Source organism: Atractosteus spatula, chromosome 2 (assembly GCF_055471065.1).
Source record: "Atractosteus spatula isolate fAtrSpa1 chromosome 2, fAtrSpa1.hap1, whole genome shotgun sequence".
Classification (NCBI taxonomy): Eukaryota; Metazoa; Chordata; class Actinopteri; order Semionotiformes; family Lepisosteidae; genus Atractosteus; species Atractosteus spatula.
The window spans coordinates 41,334,055-41,354,287 of NC_142707.1; the positions used below are offsets into that span (position 1 = coordinate 41,334,055).

The following is a 20,233-nucleotide window of genomic DNA, read 5'->3' on the forward strand; positions in this document are numbered from 1 at the left end:
AGCAAACTTTGGAATAACTTTAAAGGTCTTATGTGAAACCTTCTCAATTTAACTAAAACTACAGCATCCCAGGTTAGAATTATACTCAGAACTCAAGTGCCTCAAGTTAGCAGTTCTAACTACACATCTACAGTATGCTGTCTGACCGACTTTACTTAAAAATCTAAGCCTTTTTATAAAATAAAAAGTGGTGAAATACCAGAGATATTTAATATATAGCAATAGTATTATGTTATTATAATATATGAAAATATTATCAATTGATTTTTCAAAACTCTTAACTGCCCTGTTGTTGACTTGTAATAATGAAATATATATATATATATTTTATTATATTTTATTCTTATCACATTATTCAAGTGTACTAGTCATTGCTGACAACAATCTCTAAACATGATTAAATCTTTTTTCTCACTTTTCTTTCTGGTTATGGCATATACTGTACAAATATCTTGTCTTTTACTGTATACCATTACTCTTAATGCAACATCATTTTACAAAATCACACTATATTTGGTTTTAGTTAAGCCATTTAAATCTCTTTTGAATTTCAGTTTACTGTACCTCCATCACAGTGGCATTAACTGTAGTATTTCCAGAAACAGCTGAAATAGCGCTCAGAATTTTCACAACAGCATTAATTGTCCCAGCTGAATTTGTAATATTTTTTTGTAAACTTGTTGAAGCATTGTTTAGGTCATTCAGAATTTGTGGTATCTTGATTTGTACTAGTGCCGGGTCCTTAAGCAATTGCTGGAAGAAGAAAAATGCGTTTAGTGATAGGCTGTCCAAAAAAAAACATTTTACATGTCAAACAAGGTGATTTATATATACTGTAGGGTTATAATATATAAGATTTATATATAAGATTATAATAGTCAACGTGACTGATACAGGAGTTTCCAGTTTACATTTCTATTTACACTCTCGTAAATATGAAATCTGAAAGTCCTCTTTCCCACACTGTTAAATCCACACTCTCTCCACCTATCCATTTTCTAACCTCTTTATCCAATACAGGATTTCTAAGGAGTTGGAGCCTATCCCAGCAATGCCAGTCCATCACAGGGAAGAGATACACACAAACACAGACACACTCATGTCAGGGCCAATTTTCCTAGAACATAATTAACCTGCCAGTATGTCTTTGGACTGCTGGAAGAAACTGGAGCATCCAGACGAATCACACTCAAACATGAGGAGAACCTGCAAACTCCATGCAGATAGCACCCCAGGTTCGGAACTGAACCCACTGCTGCGTGTACTGCCCTTGATTCCTGACTTGTTCAGGTTTATCCACAACAGTATGTTATGAATCCTAATAAGATTATCTGAAACCTTCTCACCTTAACTAAAACTACAATCTGGTATTGTCTTGAAATATTGGTTAATATTAATACAGTATATTGAAAAAACAAATTTGTCAGAACCAAAACTCGAACCTTAAGAATTTACTTTTGAGTCAGCAAATCACATTTTATCCACTAATATTAAATTAGGGATTCAGCTATAGCCTGCAAATATTTGCTGCTACAAGCAGATACACAGGAGCATGAAACATTTGGTCATATAAAATTCAGCAGTGATCCTAGATTTTTTTCATAGGTCAGTGTTAATTCACTTATGTGCACTTACCAGCGCACCACACAGAACTTCAAGCCCCTACAGTGTTTTATTATGCTGATAAAAATATGAATAAATTCTTTATATTAAAAAGTAGCATCGTAATATTAAAAAACACATACTGTAAGCTGTGAAGTGACAGCAATTTTCTTATTTACTGTTCAGGAAGTAACTGAAAGTAACAGTGTATTAGAAATGCATGTTAAGGTTGCAGGTTATAGTTACAGTAGGTAACTTTTTAATGAAAGAATACAAAATATCAGTAAGTCAATTTCTTTATATTGTCTGCAGATAGATGACCATTACCTCAGAGCTAGTCAGAATTGTATTAATTTTTGCTAATACGCAGTTGTCTTGCAGAGTTCTCCAGTTTCCACTTTCACAGATTGCTTGTAACTGTCCTTGCTGTCCCTCTGGGCAAGCTGCTATGGCGGTACTGCCCTCTGTGCCATTACCATATATAGGGCTAGTACAAAAATCCTTTGTTGCTGGTTACAAAAAAACAACATAGAAATATAATGTCAAAACTAATCTGTAATGACATTTATTAGTAGAACAGTTTTGAGTTTTCGTTTGTTGGGGGGTTTACTTAGCAGAGACAGAAAACAATAAAATCAGTATGAAAGTGAAAATACTGTTTGCTTCTTAAATCATCCAAGTGTATTTAGGAGAGGGAGAAAAGGAAAGGTGAGGTTGTTTTTTCGGTAAACGTAAATGTGTGGAGAGGGGAAAATGTGTGGAGGTGAGTGCATGGAGACAGTAAAAGAGGGTGAAGGAAGTACTATGGTACAGTTTAAAGAGTTGAATGCATATTGTATACTGTATATTGTAGTATAAGGACAGTGAAAACTTACCGGTAAAGTAGATGATAGTAAGGGTACTATTAACAGAGGAAATATTATTATATGTAAAAACCATGCATATAAATTCTTTTGTTTCATCTTGACAGGGCTTCATCGTGTAATTATGCTGAAAGCAATTGCCTATTTTCGCTATATTTGAGAAGACAAAAACAGAATTGGTAAACAGTAAACACATAAGAACAGTCAACATGAGAGAAATTAAATTAAGCAGCAATGCACTACAGTAATTTTTTACAAATAGCAGAAGGCACAGGAGCACAAGTAAAAGATGACATGCCCAACCCACTTGAGATGATGGGAGATGGTCATAGTTTAAATGCTTGTGTACCTACTTTGGAGAGAATACTGATGCTGGTACATCTTTTCTACAACTTGATTGATCAAATCATGTGCAAAAGTCACTTTTCTGGTGAAATTACTTAAATTGTTTTATGGGTTTGTTGTTCTGCCTCATAAAAGCTAGGAATGATGGCAAACCATCAGCTGGTTTCAATTTTGAAGTCACAATCCTTATACTCCCGCTTCTTCAGGTTGCTAAAAGCTACACTTGTAGATTTCAGACAATGGGATTTCCTCATCAATATCAGCCTTTTGTGAAAGGTGACTTCCAAGATACATTCTCCAGTGACACATTGTGAATGTAAACTGATGGTTCCTGGGGCCTATATATTTGTAGCTTGCTGATGGAGGACGAAGATCTCCTGAATGTTATATGTACAGGTAAGTGCCACCTTCTTATATGCCTCAGTAAGTACTGTATGTTAACAATTGCCTGGAGATCCATTTATTTAAGCCATAAACTGCCACAACGAACGAGAGTTTGACAACTGAGGTCAGGGTCATTAGAGATTAAATAATTTACTGTCCGTTTGTTAAGTCAGTTGCACTTAAACAGCAGTCTTGTTTCTAGATCAAATTATCAAAGTGAATAGGACATCGCTATTGAAAAGAAAGCTGGTAACTGACACATTTTTTATGCATGTCAAGACGTCAAAAGGGCTCTGTAGCTGATCTATTAGTAAGGATTACTGCATGCATTTCATAATGAGGAAGGGGAAGGATGGTGACAAATTTTGTAGGACATTCATTCTGCAGGAGGGCCTTTCAGTCTTTTCTATGCACAGAGCAAAATGTCTATGTAAAATGGAGTAACATGAAGTAGAAGGGTAAGCATTGTTCCTGACATTTTTCCTCTAATTGGTGGGCTGTGAAAATCACTTCAGTCATACTCTTTGAGGTACTCAATCCACATTTGGAAACTGTTCAGAAGATGTCTTAATTATCTTCTAATTATCTTGTCCTTCTTTGGTAAAATATCCAAGTATCTTTGTATTTGATTATGGTTTAAGAGCGTTTCTTAAAGCATAGTAAATAAGGCCTCTGGACTGTGGGTGTTGTCAAGATGTTGTCAAGATGTTTTATGTCTGTTTTTCTGGTGGGTACTGGAGATCACAAGCACATCTGTGCATCTGTGCATTTGTTAAAAACAAGAAGAAGAATGCCATTGCAATTGAAATTTCCAACTTCTTTATCTTTCCAGCTGTTCTATTCCAAGAGATTGACGTCTCTTAATTCTGGAGTGGAAGTTTCCAAGTAGAATATTTTCCTCTTTGGGAATCCACAGAGAATTAGTTTTATCCTGGGATGGGATCCTGGGATCCTTTGTTTCATCATCTGAACCTAGAGTAGAAGCATTTGCAGAAAGCATTAACATGTAATAGCTCTCTGCTAAGAGTCATGAAGCGCCTATTTATTCCAAAAAGGAACTTGCAACAGTGGTTGATTATTTCATTCTTGATTGCAAACCCAACTCCATGAATTTGACATTCTCAATCTGATTTTCAATTCCAGAGGAAAGAATGTCCATCTCCCTGTTCTTTGAGGTAAAATTATCCAATTAATCGGATTTCACACATAGAGATAATGTTGTTGCCATATTTTCAGTGCTCTTAATGTTACGGTTCCAACGTCTTGCTAGCATAGGTATCTCAAGCACTGGTTGATGGCCCTCCTGTGCAAAAGGGCTGCATGTAGCGGCAATGCTTATTAATAATACAGGAATTAAGTTTGCTGTCCCCCTGCCAGTCTCTTTCTCTCTCATCTCTGTGGTGCTGGACACAGAGAGGCCATTCTATGTGTTTCATATTAAAGGTGTTTTTCTGTCTGATAGAGTTTCCTGATAAGGATCAACTCCCAGGGTTGAGATTCTCCAGCCACCCTAATAAATGGTCATCTCTGGCGCCTTTCTGTCTGGGAGATTCCAAGGGAGAGTCTCATCCCAAGTTGTTTACAACCCTAAGGTCAGAGAGCGTTGTTACTTATCCTCCACCTTGATCAGCCAATCAGGAACAGGTAGAGTGGGGTAACCCCATATGGGTCTCAAATGCTTGTGAAACTTTCAACCAATGAACGACTATAGTTCCTCCAGATAAAAGAGGCTGCACAGTGCCCAGAATGTGCCCCTCCAGGACGTTCTCAGACTCAGCTCGGACAATCACGTGATGGCCAGTGTGTCTGAGTGCCAGGACTTTACTTTGTTCTAACAGCCTGGACTGGAGGTCACCCGCACGTAACCAAAAGATCCCCGAGCCAGAGGACACGAATTTGATGCAGCAACAGCCTGTCGCTGTTCCTTTGTCTCCGCAGGAGATCTGAATCCACATAAATGGATGAGTATTCAACATTCTACATTGCAGCTCGAGAATTCAATAGTTACCTCAATCCCAGTTGTCAATTTAATTCATATGAGTGATGTACATGCTTTTGAGTATCTAGTTTAGAAGTTGTAATCAAAAAGCTCATTAACGAAATGGTATGCTTAATGGTATACTGAATGTACCTGTATGTACTGTATCTCTTGGTATTTGTAACTCTTCGTGATTGAATATATAACTTTTGTATTCTGCTAACCCTCACTATAAGATCTGTTATGTTTATATGCACATTTTATGTACTGTATTAATAAATGTATTCTCGTGTAATAGTATCCGTGTGTGCATTGCTGAGTTGTTCCGCAAGGTCGATTTTCTAATAGCCATCGAAGAATCATTTTCTGATTTACTGCTACTGTGGTGTCTCCAGGGGAAAGTTTATGTAAATGAAAGTAGTACTCACACCACACTTTTCTTTCCTGAGTTTCGTGACGTTTCTTCCTCCAACTATCTTCCAAATACAGTCCATAATCCGTTCCCTTAATCCTGATCCGATCTGAGTTCCAAAAGTCCGTAATAAAGCCAATCCGCGATGTATCCTTATCCAGTGTCCATAATCCAAAAACCATAAACCTTTTCTCCTTTCAGTAGTCCATTATTCTTTAGCCCGATCTTTAACATACACCTCTTTCCTCTCTTTTCCTCCAAACCGCATTCACTTTATTGGCTTCCGCCCTGTTCACTGCCTCCGGAGCACTTATATTTCGGTTCCTGATGTGGCTCAGCTGTGTCTCATTGTTTCTCAGGGTAGACCCTTTCCATTTACCGGTCAGCTGATTCTTTTTGGCAGCCATTTTGCTACGGTCCATATCTAGTATTTTAAGTAGGTCATTCTGAAAATACCTGTTATGAATGACCCTTCCCCTGGTCATGTTACATACCCTCCCCCTGAGATCAGCCCCGTCCTCGGGCTGTCTAAAAAAAAATAAACAATGCATTCGGGAGAGGGCGTCTACATAACCTTGTTTTTTCCCAGGTCTAAAAACTGTCCGGAACTGAAACCTTTGAAGACTAAGGCCCCATCGGGTGATTCGATCATTTTTGTCCATATTTTTCAACATCCATGTTAATGGTGCATGATCGGTATACAGAACAAACTGTCTTCCCAACAAATAATATCTTAAATAGTCAAGAGCCCATTTTATTGCAAGACATTCTTTTTCTATCGTTGAATAATGTTTTTCTGCGGGGTGTAACTTACGACTAATATATAAAATAGGGTGCTCTAGTCCATCAATTTCTTGTGACAGTATGGCTCCAACCCCAGTATCGGAAGCATCTGTTTGAACCATGAATGTCTTGTTAAAGTCCGGCGCCTGTAAGACCGGTTGAGAAGATAACGTTGCTTTAAAGTCCTGGAAGGCCCTCTCTTCCATTTCTGTCCATTTTACCTTTTCAGGACAGCTTGTTTTGTCAAGTCATGCAGAGGGGCGGCAATGGAGGCAAATCCTGGAATGAAGCGGCGATAATAACTCGCCAGTCCCAAAAATGTTCGTATCTGCTTTTTCGTAGATGGCTGAGGCCAGTTTTTGATTAACTGTACCTTTCGATCTTGAGGCATAATCATTCCCCTCCCAATCGTATAGCCGAGATAATTGGCTTCCCGGGCCCCCAGGCAACATTTATTGGGATTGGCCGTTAATCCTGCATCTCGTAAGGCTCCCGTTACTGCTTCCAGGTGTTTTAGGTGTTGTTCCCAGGTCGTACTATGGATCACAACATCATCTAAGTAGGCGGCCGCAAAATCACGATATGGTCTAAGTATTCGGTCCATTAATCGTTGAAAAGTAGCTGGGGCTCCGTGTAAACCAAACGTTAGGACCCGATATTGGTACAGCCCCTCAGGGGTGGCAAAAGCAGTCTTGGCTTTAGCTTCTTCAGCCAGTGGTACCTGCCAATACCCCTTCATAAGATCCAGCATACTGATATATCGGGCATTACCTAATCGCTCAATTAACTCATCGATACGAGGCATAGGGTATGCATCAAACAGCGCGATCTCGTTTAACCTTTTGAAATTATTACAGAATCTAATAGTCCCGTCCGGCTTGGGTATCAAAACTATAGGACTAGCCCACTTGCTATGGGATTCCTCTATTATTCCCATACTTAACATTTTTAATTAATTTCCTTTTGGCTTCCGGTATTCGATAGGGAGGCAATCTTACCCTTTTCCCTGGTTCTGTAATAATCTTATGCTGGATGAGGTGAGTTCGACCCAGTGTCCTGGAAAAAACATCTTTGTTCTGTGATAGGAATTCTTGTAATTCCTGCTTCTGTGGCGGAGCCAGGTCCCCTACGGTTACAGCACCTGTTTCTTCTTCCAAAGGGTCAGGGGAGAAGTGGGTGAGCAGTACTTCTGCTCCATGCCATTTTTTTAATAAATTGACATGGTAGATCTGGTGCGGACGCCGTTTGTCATGTCGCTTGACTTTGTAGTTGACCGGACCCACCTTTTCAACCACCTCATAAGGTCCCTGCCAGGAGGCCAGGAATTTACATTCCGGGGTCGGAAACAATACTAAAACTTTGTCCCCAGGCTGAAATTCTCGTACAATAGCTCCCCTATTGTAAATCTGCTTTTGCTGGGCCTGGGCTTTTTCCAGGTTTTCTTTCTCAATGGGCACAACAATGTTGATTCTTTCTCTCATTTGTTCGACATGTTCGGTGACAGTCTGGAAAGGTGAAGGCTGATGCTCCCAAGATTCTTTAACCAGATCTAATAGGCCTCGTGGTCTCCGAGCGTATAGTAACTCAAATGGAGAAAACCCGGTCGAGGCCTGCGATACTTCTCGAATCGCGAACATTAGATAAGGGAGCAGTTGATCCCAATTTTTACCATCTTTCTGCATGGCCTTCCTCAGCATGCCTTTGAGGGTCTTATTAAAACGTTCCAGCAGTCCATCCGTTTGTGGGTGATATACCGAGGTTCTGATCTGATGAATTCCCAATAGTTTACTTAAGTCTCGCATGACTTTGGACATAAAAGGAGTTCCCTGATCTGTTAAGATCTCCTTAGGGATTCCCACCCTAGAAAAAACCTGTACTAGCTCCCTAGCTATATTTTTGGCAGTGGCGGCTCTCAAGGGAATGGCTTCGGGGTACCTCATGGCGTAGTCCACTATTACCAGTATATACTGATGTCCTCTGGCGGTTCTGATCAGGGGTCCCACCAAATCCATCCCAATCCGTTCAAATGGAGTTTCAATAATTGGGAGAGGAATCAAAGGATTCCTATAATAAGGTTGCGGGGCAGTTTTCTGACATTCCGGGCATTCCCGACAATATTTCTCGATGGCTTTATATATACCTGGCCAAAAGAAGCGAGCGAGCAGTCTCTCGGTTGTCTTTTTCACCCCCAGGTGTCCTCCCAGGAGGTGGCTATGGGCCAAGTTGAGGAGTTTCGACTGGTAGGCCCGTGGAATCAGAAGTTGTTCTACTTCTTCTTGATCTCTCCTCTGCACCTGATATAGAAGTTTGTTCTTCACCATGAAATATGGGTAACTCAGGGCACCCTTGGTATTACACAGTATTACTACAGTAGTACTACAATTATTAATTGTCCCGGTAAATGCACAAAACCCCTACACTGTGTTAAGCTTTAGCTACTCTGCGACTGCCCAGTGTACCTAGGGCTCCACACTTCCCTTCCTCAGCGCTATATAAACTGTGCTCTCATTCCCTTCAGTGCTCAGTCTCATATACCTGTATTTTGAGCTCTGGACCTTTACATTCCTGAATATTATCCTGCTTCTTTCCTTACTTCTTACTCCTGTCCTTTTTTAGTCCTTGTTCATTCCCTTGTTCTTTTTCACATTATTTTTCTCCTGGTTACTCCTTGTTTCCTTTCCTTTGCTTCTTGTGTTTTCATTTCTTCTTGGGTTGGCTTTCTAGTTCCTGAATTTAGCCTGTTCCTGGACTATGATAAAGGATTTTGTATTATAGTGTTCTTTTAGTGATCCCTGTCTGTAGATACCTACACAGGGTCCTTTCGTCTGAGCACTTGAGATGTCTAGGCAGCTGCTTAAACTTAAGCCATTATTACATTGTGGTCAGTCATTTCAATTAAAGGTTCTTACTATATGTTCCAGGTCCAATATTGTACTGTGTTTTGTGTCTTTCAGTCACAGAAAAATCACATCCATTTGGATGCAGCAATACAGTCAAGAGTAACAAGGCAGACTATGCTGCACACTGGTGGTGGTGGAGGGGAGTCCCCATTACCTGTAAAGCGCTTTGAGTGGAGTGTCCAGAAAAGCGCTATATAAGTGTAAGCAATTTTTGTTTTTATGTTCAGAGCACCTTTTTTATCTCTAACCCTAAAAGTGATAAGAAGAGGAGATCTTATATTTTGAGAGAACACAGCCTTGATCCAATGAAATGATAACATGAAGGATGATCGGAAGTCTCATTTTGCTTCAGCCTTTCTTCACTTGAGCAAAGAGACAATTGAGGTATTTTTTTTGTCCATGTTATATCACTGAAGATTCAGAAGCCAGTTTTGCTGAGTATGTAGAAAGAGAGAGTTTTTATCAAGCTTCCATGGTAATTGACAAAAGGAAAAAAAGGTGTCTTCTTGTACTTCACCCTTTCGATGCTGACTCTACATTTCATGTTGCCCAGTCTGCACTGCAAGAATAAATGTGGGCTTTTGTGCATATGTTATGTCTTTTTGGAATAAATGTTGATTAGCTCTTGTTATTTCTCAATGCTTGAACGGTTGAACTGTAAAGAAACTCTATAAACATGAAGCAGCTGTATGTGTCAGCTACGTTTGACTTAATTTAAATAGTTTTTGATATGTCATCTTGAATTAACTATGAATGATAAGTACAGTATTAATGATATTTTTGTTTTATTTGTGGTACTTTATATTTAACATAATGAAATCATAAGTATCACTGACTAATTAAATTATCAAATTTAGTGATCATAAGTATTGGGACATGTTTATTTTAAGTAAATTTCAGAGTTTAAATGTCATTATTGGGGCATTTAAGGCAATAACTGCATGAAATCTGTGACCTATTGAACTCACCGTCATTTCCGTAATCGGTTAAGATGTTTACTACAGCTACTTTGAGTTCTTCCCTATTCTTGGGGGAGTTATGACTTTTCTTAATCATGTAAAATGCTTACTCTATTTTTCCCCTAACGAACTCAAAGGTTGCACCAGCTATATGTTTTGTGTCATTGTCATGCTACATGATTAAATATCACCCAATGAGTATGAAATAATTGTCTTCTACCTACTGTAAGTAAACAAAATATTTCCAGAAGTTTCAGCATTCATTCATGCTATTCTCATTATTAGTTACATCATCAATGAAGACGAGTGAGCCATCCATAAGTGCATCCATTGCATCCACAGGACCGTCCAAATATCTTCATTCCATTTGCAGTCCATGAGCATTTTAAATGCCATTTATTTTAAATTCTAGTAACATTACATATCTGTATTACAAAGCCTAATGAATACACATGAGACAATGTGTGGCACTACACGGGAGGGGCGTGTTCAGTGTATAGGCGGAGCCCTGGAGGAAGGGTGAGGAGGAAGGTTTTTATTTTTGGCCTTATGCTCCCTTCCTGCTCACCCAGACTGGACCCTGCTAAACAGGGCAAGTCCAGTCTGGGCACCACTCTACATGATGGTGCAGCGCTGCTTCGCATGACACCGCAGTTTTGTATTTTTCCTTTGTGTTTTGTTTTCTTTCCGATTTCGCTAACCTCACACCGGTGCCTCCGCCCCCTCTGACTCACTCATAAGGGTGCTCGCCGCGGCTCCTCCCACTGCGCATTGCTACAGATGTAAGATGAACAGTAGCTGGAAGACTGAGACAATTGCCCAAGCACTTCTATTACTTTTGTCATGCAACTGAGATTGTACAGTGTATATGTAAAAAGTGGGACTTCTCCAATAGAAATATAGTAAATGTATCTTTTACCATGGCATTGTTATTGTTTTCCTGACAACAATAAAATGCAATTTATACATTAAGTACATTTTAATTAACTATACAGTCACTGGTGCTTCTGCACCCTCTACTAATAAGAATATTAGTAATCAAAGTACCTGTTTGTAGTTTATTATTATTTTCTATCCAGACACCTTGAAAGCCTTGATTTTGAACACAGCATTCCAGTTTGGTTACTGTTGTTGTCTGACACAAGACGTTTAATCTTGGATTACTCAGCGTGATTTGGGGCAAAGGATGCACTGTAACTGTTGTTTCGGCACTTTGGATTTGTGCACCAAATAATAGTTCACAACGATAAGTACCTAAAAAATTGTTAAGAAAAGAAATCTTTAAGTATTTATTTAATTCTTACCTGAGATTAAAAAAATAGTTCAAATGCATTAATACTTCAATATATTTTGCATACAAACTACTTTAATCAAGTGAGGAATGATTGAAAGAAAATATGAATTAAAAGCAATCTGCATTGTGTGCTTGTCATATCTTAATCACAATAGTGTCTAAATTAATTTTCTGTAATTGGTTCACTGCATGATATACTGTATATGCTACCTTCTGTGATAGATTGTATACATCACTCAGGATACCCGCCTTTATTTCCTATTAATTAAACACATTTTCACAAGAGTTATATTATTGATATGTACAATTAAAATGGCAATATTGATATTTTTTAAAAATAACTTACCATTAAGTGGAGTTTTTACATTCAAAATTGCATTGTATGCAATTAGGGGTGAAAAATCATTCTGACCATTTTCTTTCAGATACCAATTAACTGAATCAAACTGTGAATCAGAAGTGCAGTTCATGTTGAAGTCGTACCCTTCAGATATGTCGTAAGATTGATAAACGGCATTGTCAATTTTCAATGTCACATTTCCTGAAAAAAAGTAAAATTAATTATGTAGAATACACATGAGCAATATTTATGGAATAATCTTCAATGACAAAATTAATTGTGTATGTAGCATTTTCTGTAGCAAACAAAATATGTTTAAATGGATGTGAACTGGGCAGGACAGTGGTGTGACATTTAACATTGCAGTGTCTCATTATTTCAGTTCTAGATTTACATTTGAATGTCTTACCCATGGACATACATGTTTTTTTACCAAGGCACTCTGTTTTTCTTCTACAGTCCAGTCCATAGAAATGCTTTCTACGTTGATTGGGGTATGTAAATTATCCAGTATGTGTGTATGCCTTATGTTTTACTGGCATCTAGTCAGTAACCTGACTTGTGCCCATTCAATGGTTCACTTCACTTCTGTATAACCAGATTGGTCACGTTTTTCAAAGAAATGAAAAAAGTATCAGAATCGATTGACCTATTAAATCTGATTACATACAGTGTATTTCAAAAGAGTGGTGCAATTGCTTGCATTGCTGCTTGCAGCATTGGGGTTTCTGCATAGTGTTTGTGTGTTATCCTGCATTTGCATGGTTCCTATGGGTGTTTTGTGTTGATCGATGGCAAAAAATCCCATTTAAATTCATTATCATTTTATATTATAACACAATAAAATGTGGAAAAGTCCAAGGGCGACGAATACTTTTGATAGTCACTGCAGCTCTTTCTCTCCATCACTGCTGTGTCCTAAACTAGTTTTAACACTTCAAAATCAGAAGGCGGCTTCACAGCCGAAACGTTGTGTTTTCTCTCTTCTCTTTTCAGCATGGAATAAACTTATTTCTTGTTCCTTTGAAGACTACGCATGCTGACACAGCTACCCACCTGAACTACAACATTAACCATTTCAACCATCTTAATTTCAGCTTCTGTATTACCCATCTCCCCATTTATGTGTGTAAAATCGAAATCAACCAATATACAGTACAGTAACATTACCTTTTTATAATAATATTAATAATTCCCAATCAGTGCATTGGCCTCAGATTCTTACATTCAAATTCTTTTGTTTTTGCATTGAAGTATAAATATTTAAAAAATTAAATAGTGGATTTGTTTTGAATCTGATCTTGGCTTTGCCCAGAAATTTTGTGATCCAAACAGAATTGGCCTGATTTAAGCTCTTTTGCCCCCCTTGTTGCTGATGAGACTGTTTAGAGTGACAATACTTGGAATACTGCCCATGTAGTCTTCAGAAATCCTCCATTCTCATATGTTTTTCTCAATAATGCTTTACATTATTTTTCTATGATTAAATATTTGGTAACACTCATGACAAAAAGCATTTGGGGGTGGTGCTGGCTTTTTTTGCAAACCCATATGACTGGTGGTCTAGTACTATTAAATAAATTGAAGTGGAGAGTCTTAAAGTTTAAGTAATACGGGTTTTATAATTAAGCATGTATTATTGCATACAAAAAAACAAAACAAACCATACTACCCTAATTAGGACTTACCAACTCGGACAAAAATAAGAGTACTGTTCTCCTGGAAGTTGGCTCCATTTCCCGTTGTCACCTCGCAGGTGTAAGTTAATTTACTGCGTGTTTGTCCTTGAGAGCAGTTTCCAGATGTTGGTGTTATTTCATTGATAAAACAGCCTTCAGTTTCATTAAAGGACTTATTTTCTAAAATAATAACAATTGGTTAGTTTTTTTTAGTATTATGGACTGAGCTAGACATTTGTTCTCAAAACATACTGTGACTTTTCATTATTTGAAATTAGCCCTGTTACTAACATTGGACTGTTTTATACAAGGAAATCATTGCTAGATTTTCAGTAAAGAGTTATTTTTGTCTATAAATCACTGATATATTAACATGAAGATTAATACATTTTTTTTAATCTAGTGTTTCTGTTTTAAGTATGCAATCACAATTTTAACCTTGCAATAATTCACAGTGTATAATCTTCTTTCTCCAAACCTAAGTGTTGCATAAAAGTAAAATATGTTCGGAAGCAGTTATATCCACTGTATATTAATTTTTAACATTGTGTTAGAAGTTCTGTCGCAGAGTGAAAAGAATGGGTGTGGGAAGGATCTAGGTGTTAAGGGGTGTATTGATGTTATGTCGCATTAATAAGCCAATGGCACCATGGTGTTGATGCAGTTTCTTGCCTTATCCTCAATGTTTCCCTCCCTGTCCCTTAGAGACCCTGGTCAAAGGTATTCCTAGCACAGACGCCAGGCAATTGGTCAATTAGCACTGTCCACACCTAAAAGCATCACAGGGATGCTCCCACTCCCTGGGGCATACAGTAAGTGAAGAATCCTTGTTGGAAGTGTTTAAAAAGCCCTAGTTGTGAGATAATGTAGACCTTTTTGGAGAAGGAAGGATTACAGGGGAGACTGTAGCAGTTGGACCCGGGAGGACTCGACTTGGACACCAGAGACTGTGTGTCTTTCGGTGTTGATTTTGTATAAATGTGCCCTGGGTTTTGAGTAGACATTGTTACCTGTTGTAATCACTAGAAAATGGGCACTTAAATAACACTAGTGTCTGTTGCTGTTCTGTGTGTGCACTGGTGATTCTGGGAGATGAATAGAACCTATGGCAAATGAAGAGAGGTCCTAGCACCCTTTATAATTGGTAGGTGGTGCAGTCATCTATAAAGTAAAGAAATCCGTGAATTTGGGGTTCACAGCCTGTGACAGTTACTGTTCAGTTTATAAAGCAGTGTCAAATATTTTCTTTTCCTGCTGCTTGTGAAAACATTTCCAGTGCAATTTTTCAGTTAAAAAAATAAGGTTAGAGATACAGTGTGGTAATTTAGATGTGTCAAAGCAAATAGGGAAAAATGTATGCATTCAATTAATTTCTTTTTTTTATTTTTAATTAATTTAGTAAAATGTCTGCATTTTTTTCACTTTGACATTATACAGTACTTTGTGTTAATGAGTGGCAAAAAATCTCAAATACATCATGGTTCCATGCTGTAACACAATAAAATGTGAAAAAGTCCAAGGGGTGTGAATACTTTTGCAAGGCACTGTATGTAGAGAATTTAAAAAAATCTAGCTTCCTAACTACAAAATTGTAGCACAAGAATTAACTGCATTTTTTTATCCTTGAGAAAGGTACATTTTTCTCTGTACTATAGTCTGCCAAACTATAAACTGGTTATACCCTGCAACAACATATCATCACATCCAGGAAGCAACAACTTACATCAGACCTACGTCCTTTAAGTCAAGCCTAAAAAGCTCCCAGAAACTAAAGACTAGTTTGCCTTCAAATGGAATTTGATAAATAAAATAAATAAAAAGACAGCATGTTATCTTATATTATTTTCTTACCATTTACTGTTAACGTTCCTTCCTTGATCCAGCTGACATTAAAGGCTTTGACTGGAACTACACAACACTTAAGTCTGGTTATACCATCACAATAGACATTACCAGGAGAAGTGAGAGTTATAGATGGCTGTTGTTGGATTAGAACTGTTTTATTGCTGACATATTCAATTAAACCATCTTTGAAAATGCACTCATATGTCCCTGAGGAGGTACAATACAGAAACATTTTAAAATTAAATAGCATTCAACAGTAACTTTTGTTTTTGTAAATTGCTGGCATTGTTAAATTAACAGTACCTACTTCCTTAAGAATTTATGGTTTTGAGATAAAGACCTGTACTTGTGACATTTGTAATGCAATGGTCATCTGCCAACTTCAGTTTGAATTTTACGACAAATATAAATTACTATAGCTCAAAGCTTTGTCTATGTTAAATTTAGAAATCTGCTTTAAATGGAAGAGTTCAGATATTTGCAAATGCAGTTCATCCTTTGCTGTTCTATAGACAAATTACAGAAAGCTCTTCAGCTTGAGTGCTTTTATAGCTTAAATCTTTAATCACAGTCAATATCAGAATATTAATTCCACAAATATTTTTAAAATTTGTTTTTCATGTTAGAATATTACCTATGTACAGTAATTTATATTTTGAGAATTTCCTATTTTAAAAAAATGATCAATATCTTTCTTTTAGGATTGATTCAAATACAAAAATACAAAAACAATATGAATCCCTTCCATATCCCATCCTCCTTCCCCTCCTCTACCCAATCAGTGCTTTTACAGTAGTAACACAGCATTCTTAAAGAAGAAAAACAAATGTTTCTTCACAGCCGAAACATTGTGTTTCCTTTTTTTCTCTTTTCAGCATGGGATAAACCTTAGTTTGTTCCTCTGCAGCCTACACATGCTGATGCAGCTACTGTGCCTACTTGAACTACTTCCGTATACAGTATAAAGTTTGGGTGATGTTTCACCAGCTAAGCTACTTTTGGAAATGTTGTCCTGGAGGCATTTCTTTATAAATGTAAATGCTTGCCTTTTCTTATACAGTGTTGTCATATCACGGAAAATCATAGTGCTAGATTTGCCATACAGTATGTAGTTCGTCCTTCTCCCATGCAGCTGTAAGGATTATGATGGTGTCCCTGAATCAAAGCAGCCTGGTCACAATGGCTTGTAGTTTCTTGTACTCTGCAGATCGCTGCTGTAGTGTACAGTTAGCCCTTTCAATGTTGTTAGGCCAGTACCAATCTTCAGTACCAAGCATTTTGGGCAACCCCATCTTTCCTTTCAATACTGTACGGGGAAACTGATCAGGTGTAGATATTTTCACTTGGAATGATTTTCAGGGTCGTTGATCATCTGTTTCAAGAAGTTGATTTCTGCATTGTTGTTCTTATCTTATATCTTATATCTTATATCTTCGATAACTTTACAAATGTCTACCATGGCATCTTCATAGTTCTCCTGTCTTGTTTCAAATTGAGACAAGAATGTCACTCAGGTTCAGAATGTCACTCTGCATTTTCTCCACCAGCTGATTGATTTTGCACAGATGGCTGTTGATCATGTGTTGAATTCTTGCAAAGCCTTTATTTATATCCATTTCTGTGTGAAACCACTAAGGAGGGGAGATATCTGAAAATGGTGGTGCCTCTTGTTTTGCATGCTGTTTGCTTGCCATTTCTTTCATATTCTCAATGTTCTTCTTTAGTGGTATAGGTAAATATGCTGTTTAGTTTTACTTAATCACTTTTGTTAGCAAAAAAACTGCTTAATTGTTTAACCTGTTATACTGGATTAAATCTGAAATCGAGGATCTTGTTGTGGGAGCTAAAGTGTCTTTCGTTCATGCTGCCATAACCAGAAACAGTTCCAAGTTACGCACAATTTAGTTAATTGTGTACTTTTGTTATGAATTTTTACTTAACTCAATAATTTTAAACATAAATGCATTGGTAAGGAGGCTTAAATGGTAAGTTGAATTGATTACCAATCTCTTTCTTCACATTTTTCTTTTGAAATACTCAAGTATTTACTCACCATTGTCATTTCCAGTAACAGAACTCACTTGGACCTTAATGAAGGAAGAGCCGTTGCTTTGTTTAAACCTTTCCCCTTGCAATGGAATATCATTCAGTTCCCATACTGTATTACTGTAAGGCTGATTCAACTCACAGGTTAATTCCATATTGTCCCCAGGGTATAAAATGTCTGGCTTCATTGTAAATGTTGTTTGGTCTTGAAAGAAAAAAGTTAGAATGATAGTATTTTCTCCAATTCCAAGTTCATTTATTTCAATTATAGACAACCAATATAATTAAGAATGTTATGCTTATCAGGAGCTCCAATAAAGATAAAAAATGATTTCATTTACAGTGAAGGTCACTCTGGCAGTACATCTGCTCCAAACCAGAGCAAGGGAACATGATCTTGGCCTGCTAGGAATGGGTGGTATAAGAGAATTTCTGATTGTTGAATGACAGAACTTCCACCATCTGAGACCAAGCTTTTATTTCCATTAAAAAGTCTTGATTACATCCTGTACACATCAGTGTTCTTTAAGTAGGACAGTTCTGTTTTAAACGTTCTGGTGTGGTCTAAAATTAAATCTAAAGAAGTAGTACAAATCAAATGTCCAATCTCCAATGGCTTTAACTACAATATGCCAAAAACAGAAGTTCTACAGTAACTGTGTACAAAAGTTAAAATATAATACTATAAGCATCTTGTGTATACAGTATACTATATAATACACCTGTATAGTATATTTCAAAATGTTCATGATAAGAAGCAACAGTAGCATTGCTTCTAATGTTCTTACCAGTAACACGTGCAGTAAAGGAGTCTTCAATAACTGAATAAGAACTGTTAACAAGGTTTGCCACAAGCTGAGTGTTTGCTTTCTGGATGGCAGAAGAAGATATTCCAAGGGCAGTTACCTCATATTCTGTAATTACACTGCCTTTCCTGTTTGACAGAGAATTTCAATAGAATGTGACTGAGGCAAAATAAACTTATTTTTAAAAATATTCTCTAAATGCTCTATTAAAGCTATTTGATCACTTTTACTTGATCTAATAGTTTGAAAATGTTTTTTACTTGACAGATGCAATATAAGTTAACAATATATACAATATACAGTTTATACCATAAACATATACCAAATATGTCACGCCCAACATCCCTCCCTAGAGGGCGCTCCACTATTCCCATTATTGTTTCTGTGATTAAGCTTCCCAGGTGTACCTTTTTAGGTATTATTTAAAGACTAGCTCCTCCAGTCCTCGGGGCTCATCATTAGGGTAAGGATGTCGTGAGGTCACCTAGCACCAGGAAACCCTACGTCCGTCTCCTGAGGGCATAGGCCTCATCCCCGACACCTCCCGCTTCCTGAGCCCGGGGTCTGGAGGATCTCACCCCGTCACCTTTGGACCTCCATGTTTTGTCTCTCCGTGTGTTCCCCCCTCCCAGAGATTTAAACCTTGTCGCGTCCCAGGATGGATTTCTTGTTGATGGACTCTCGGACTGTGCCCTGACCTGCCTTTGGACCTGTTTGGATTTGGATGCTGTTCTTTGTCTCCCTTGTTCACTGTCTCATGGATTGTCACTATTATTTTGTGCACTATTAAACCCCTGTTTGTTCCCTTTTACCATACCTCCTGTTTTCTCCAGCTCTTACCACATCATATAGGGTCTACTACAAGATCTAACACGGATCTCAGTCCGTGTCCGTGACAAAATATGAATGATTGGAATCCTGACAGGGAAAAAATCCTGACAGGGAAATCACATTTGAATCATTAGAGGCTCAGTGTATGCAGTTTCCAATGAAACTGTAAGTGATATACATGTTTTATTAACCAAAGTAGTATATACATGCGTAAACATAATATCACATCTGTAACCTGGTTAGTATGGACAGGCAGGGTAGCCTGCTTCCCAATAAATTGAATCAGGTACAAAGGTAACAGGTTAACAAAAACAAAAGCCCTGGGACTCTTACAATTCCTGAAAAAAAATATGTAATTATGCTTTTGTCTCAAAAGCACTCTCATGAAAATGACAAGGTGGAAACTTTAGATATAAGGTGGTCCGTAAAATATCATAAACAATACACATAATCAGATGATAAATGTTATTACACATAACCAGTGAAAATGTTGCAAAGATAAAAAAAAATATCCTTTTCAGAGATTATTCACCAATTTTGATTCTATCTAAAGATTCCCAGTTTCAAAGAAGACTTGAAGTTCAGTCTTTGTTCTGAGAGAATAAAGGAAAGAATCTACAAGCAGAGAACAAAAATGGAATATAAAAGGAGAGAAAAAAATGGAAACACCAATGTAAAGTCACTTAAACAGGGAGTTGGAAATTCATGTGTGGCCAGCATGGCCTGTAGGCATTGTGGCATAGAGTTAACCTGAGTCCGGAATTCTGCAGGACTGATGCAGCAGCAATATTCCATGAGAATGTCTACAGGTCCTGCCTGGTCGATGGAGACAGAAAATCCTGTCTCCAGTGCCCTTAAATGCTATATCCCATAAATGCTCAATTGGGTTAATCTCTAGCCATAATTAATTAAAGTAAACCACACATGTCCAGCAATTTTGTACATGTCCCTGTTAATGCTGTGATATTGCTTGTTTAATTAACGCATTAGCAACACCTGCTTTAAAGCCCTTGCTTTCCCATTGAGATTTGTACTGTACCTGATTTACAAGTGTTTCCATTTGTTTTTTGCTCACTACATGTTGATTCATCATAACAATAACTCCTTGAAATTCATACTTACTGATCTAAACAAATAATCAGCATAGTTTTGAAAAAACAAAACAT

At 37.5% G+C, this 20,233-nt stretch overlaps 1 protein-coding gene across 1 annotated transcript in view; it reads right to left on the reverse strand.

Annotated features, from left to right (window-relative positions):
- Positions 1–20,233, reverse strand: part of LOC148839686 (adhesion G protein-coupled receptor F5-like) — a 52,015-nt gene that overhangs the window by 6,634 nt on the left and 25,148 nt on the right. Inside the window, exons 8-16 of the mRNA XM_088933551.1 lie at positions 18,219–18,364; positions 17,438–17,635; positions 15,391–15,591; positions 13,549–13,719; positions 11,867–12,061; positions 11,274–11,480; positions 2,478–2,615; positions 1,930–2,111; positions 565–753 (exon numbers count right to left, since the gene is read on the reverse strand). Of these exons, the coding sequence (XP_088789677.1) occupies positions 565–753; positions 1,930–2,111; positions 2,478–2,615; positions 11,274–11,480; positions 11,867–12,061; positions 13,549–13,719; positions 15,391–15,591; positions 17,438–17,635; positions 18,219–18,364 (1,627 nt within the window). The remainder of the gene's footprint in view (positions 1–564; positions 754–1,929; positions 2,112–2,477; positions 2,616–11,273; positions 11,481–11,866; positions 12,062–13,548; positions 13,720–15,390; positions 15,592–17,437; positions 17,636–18,218; positions 18,365–20,233) is intronic.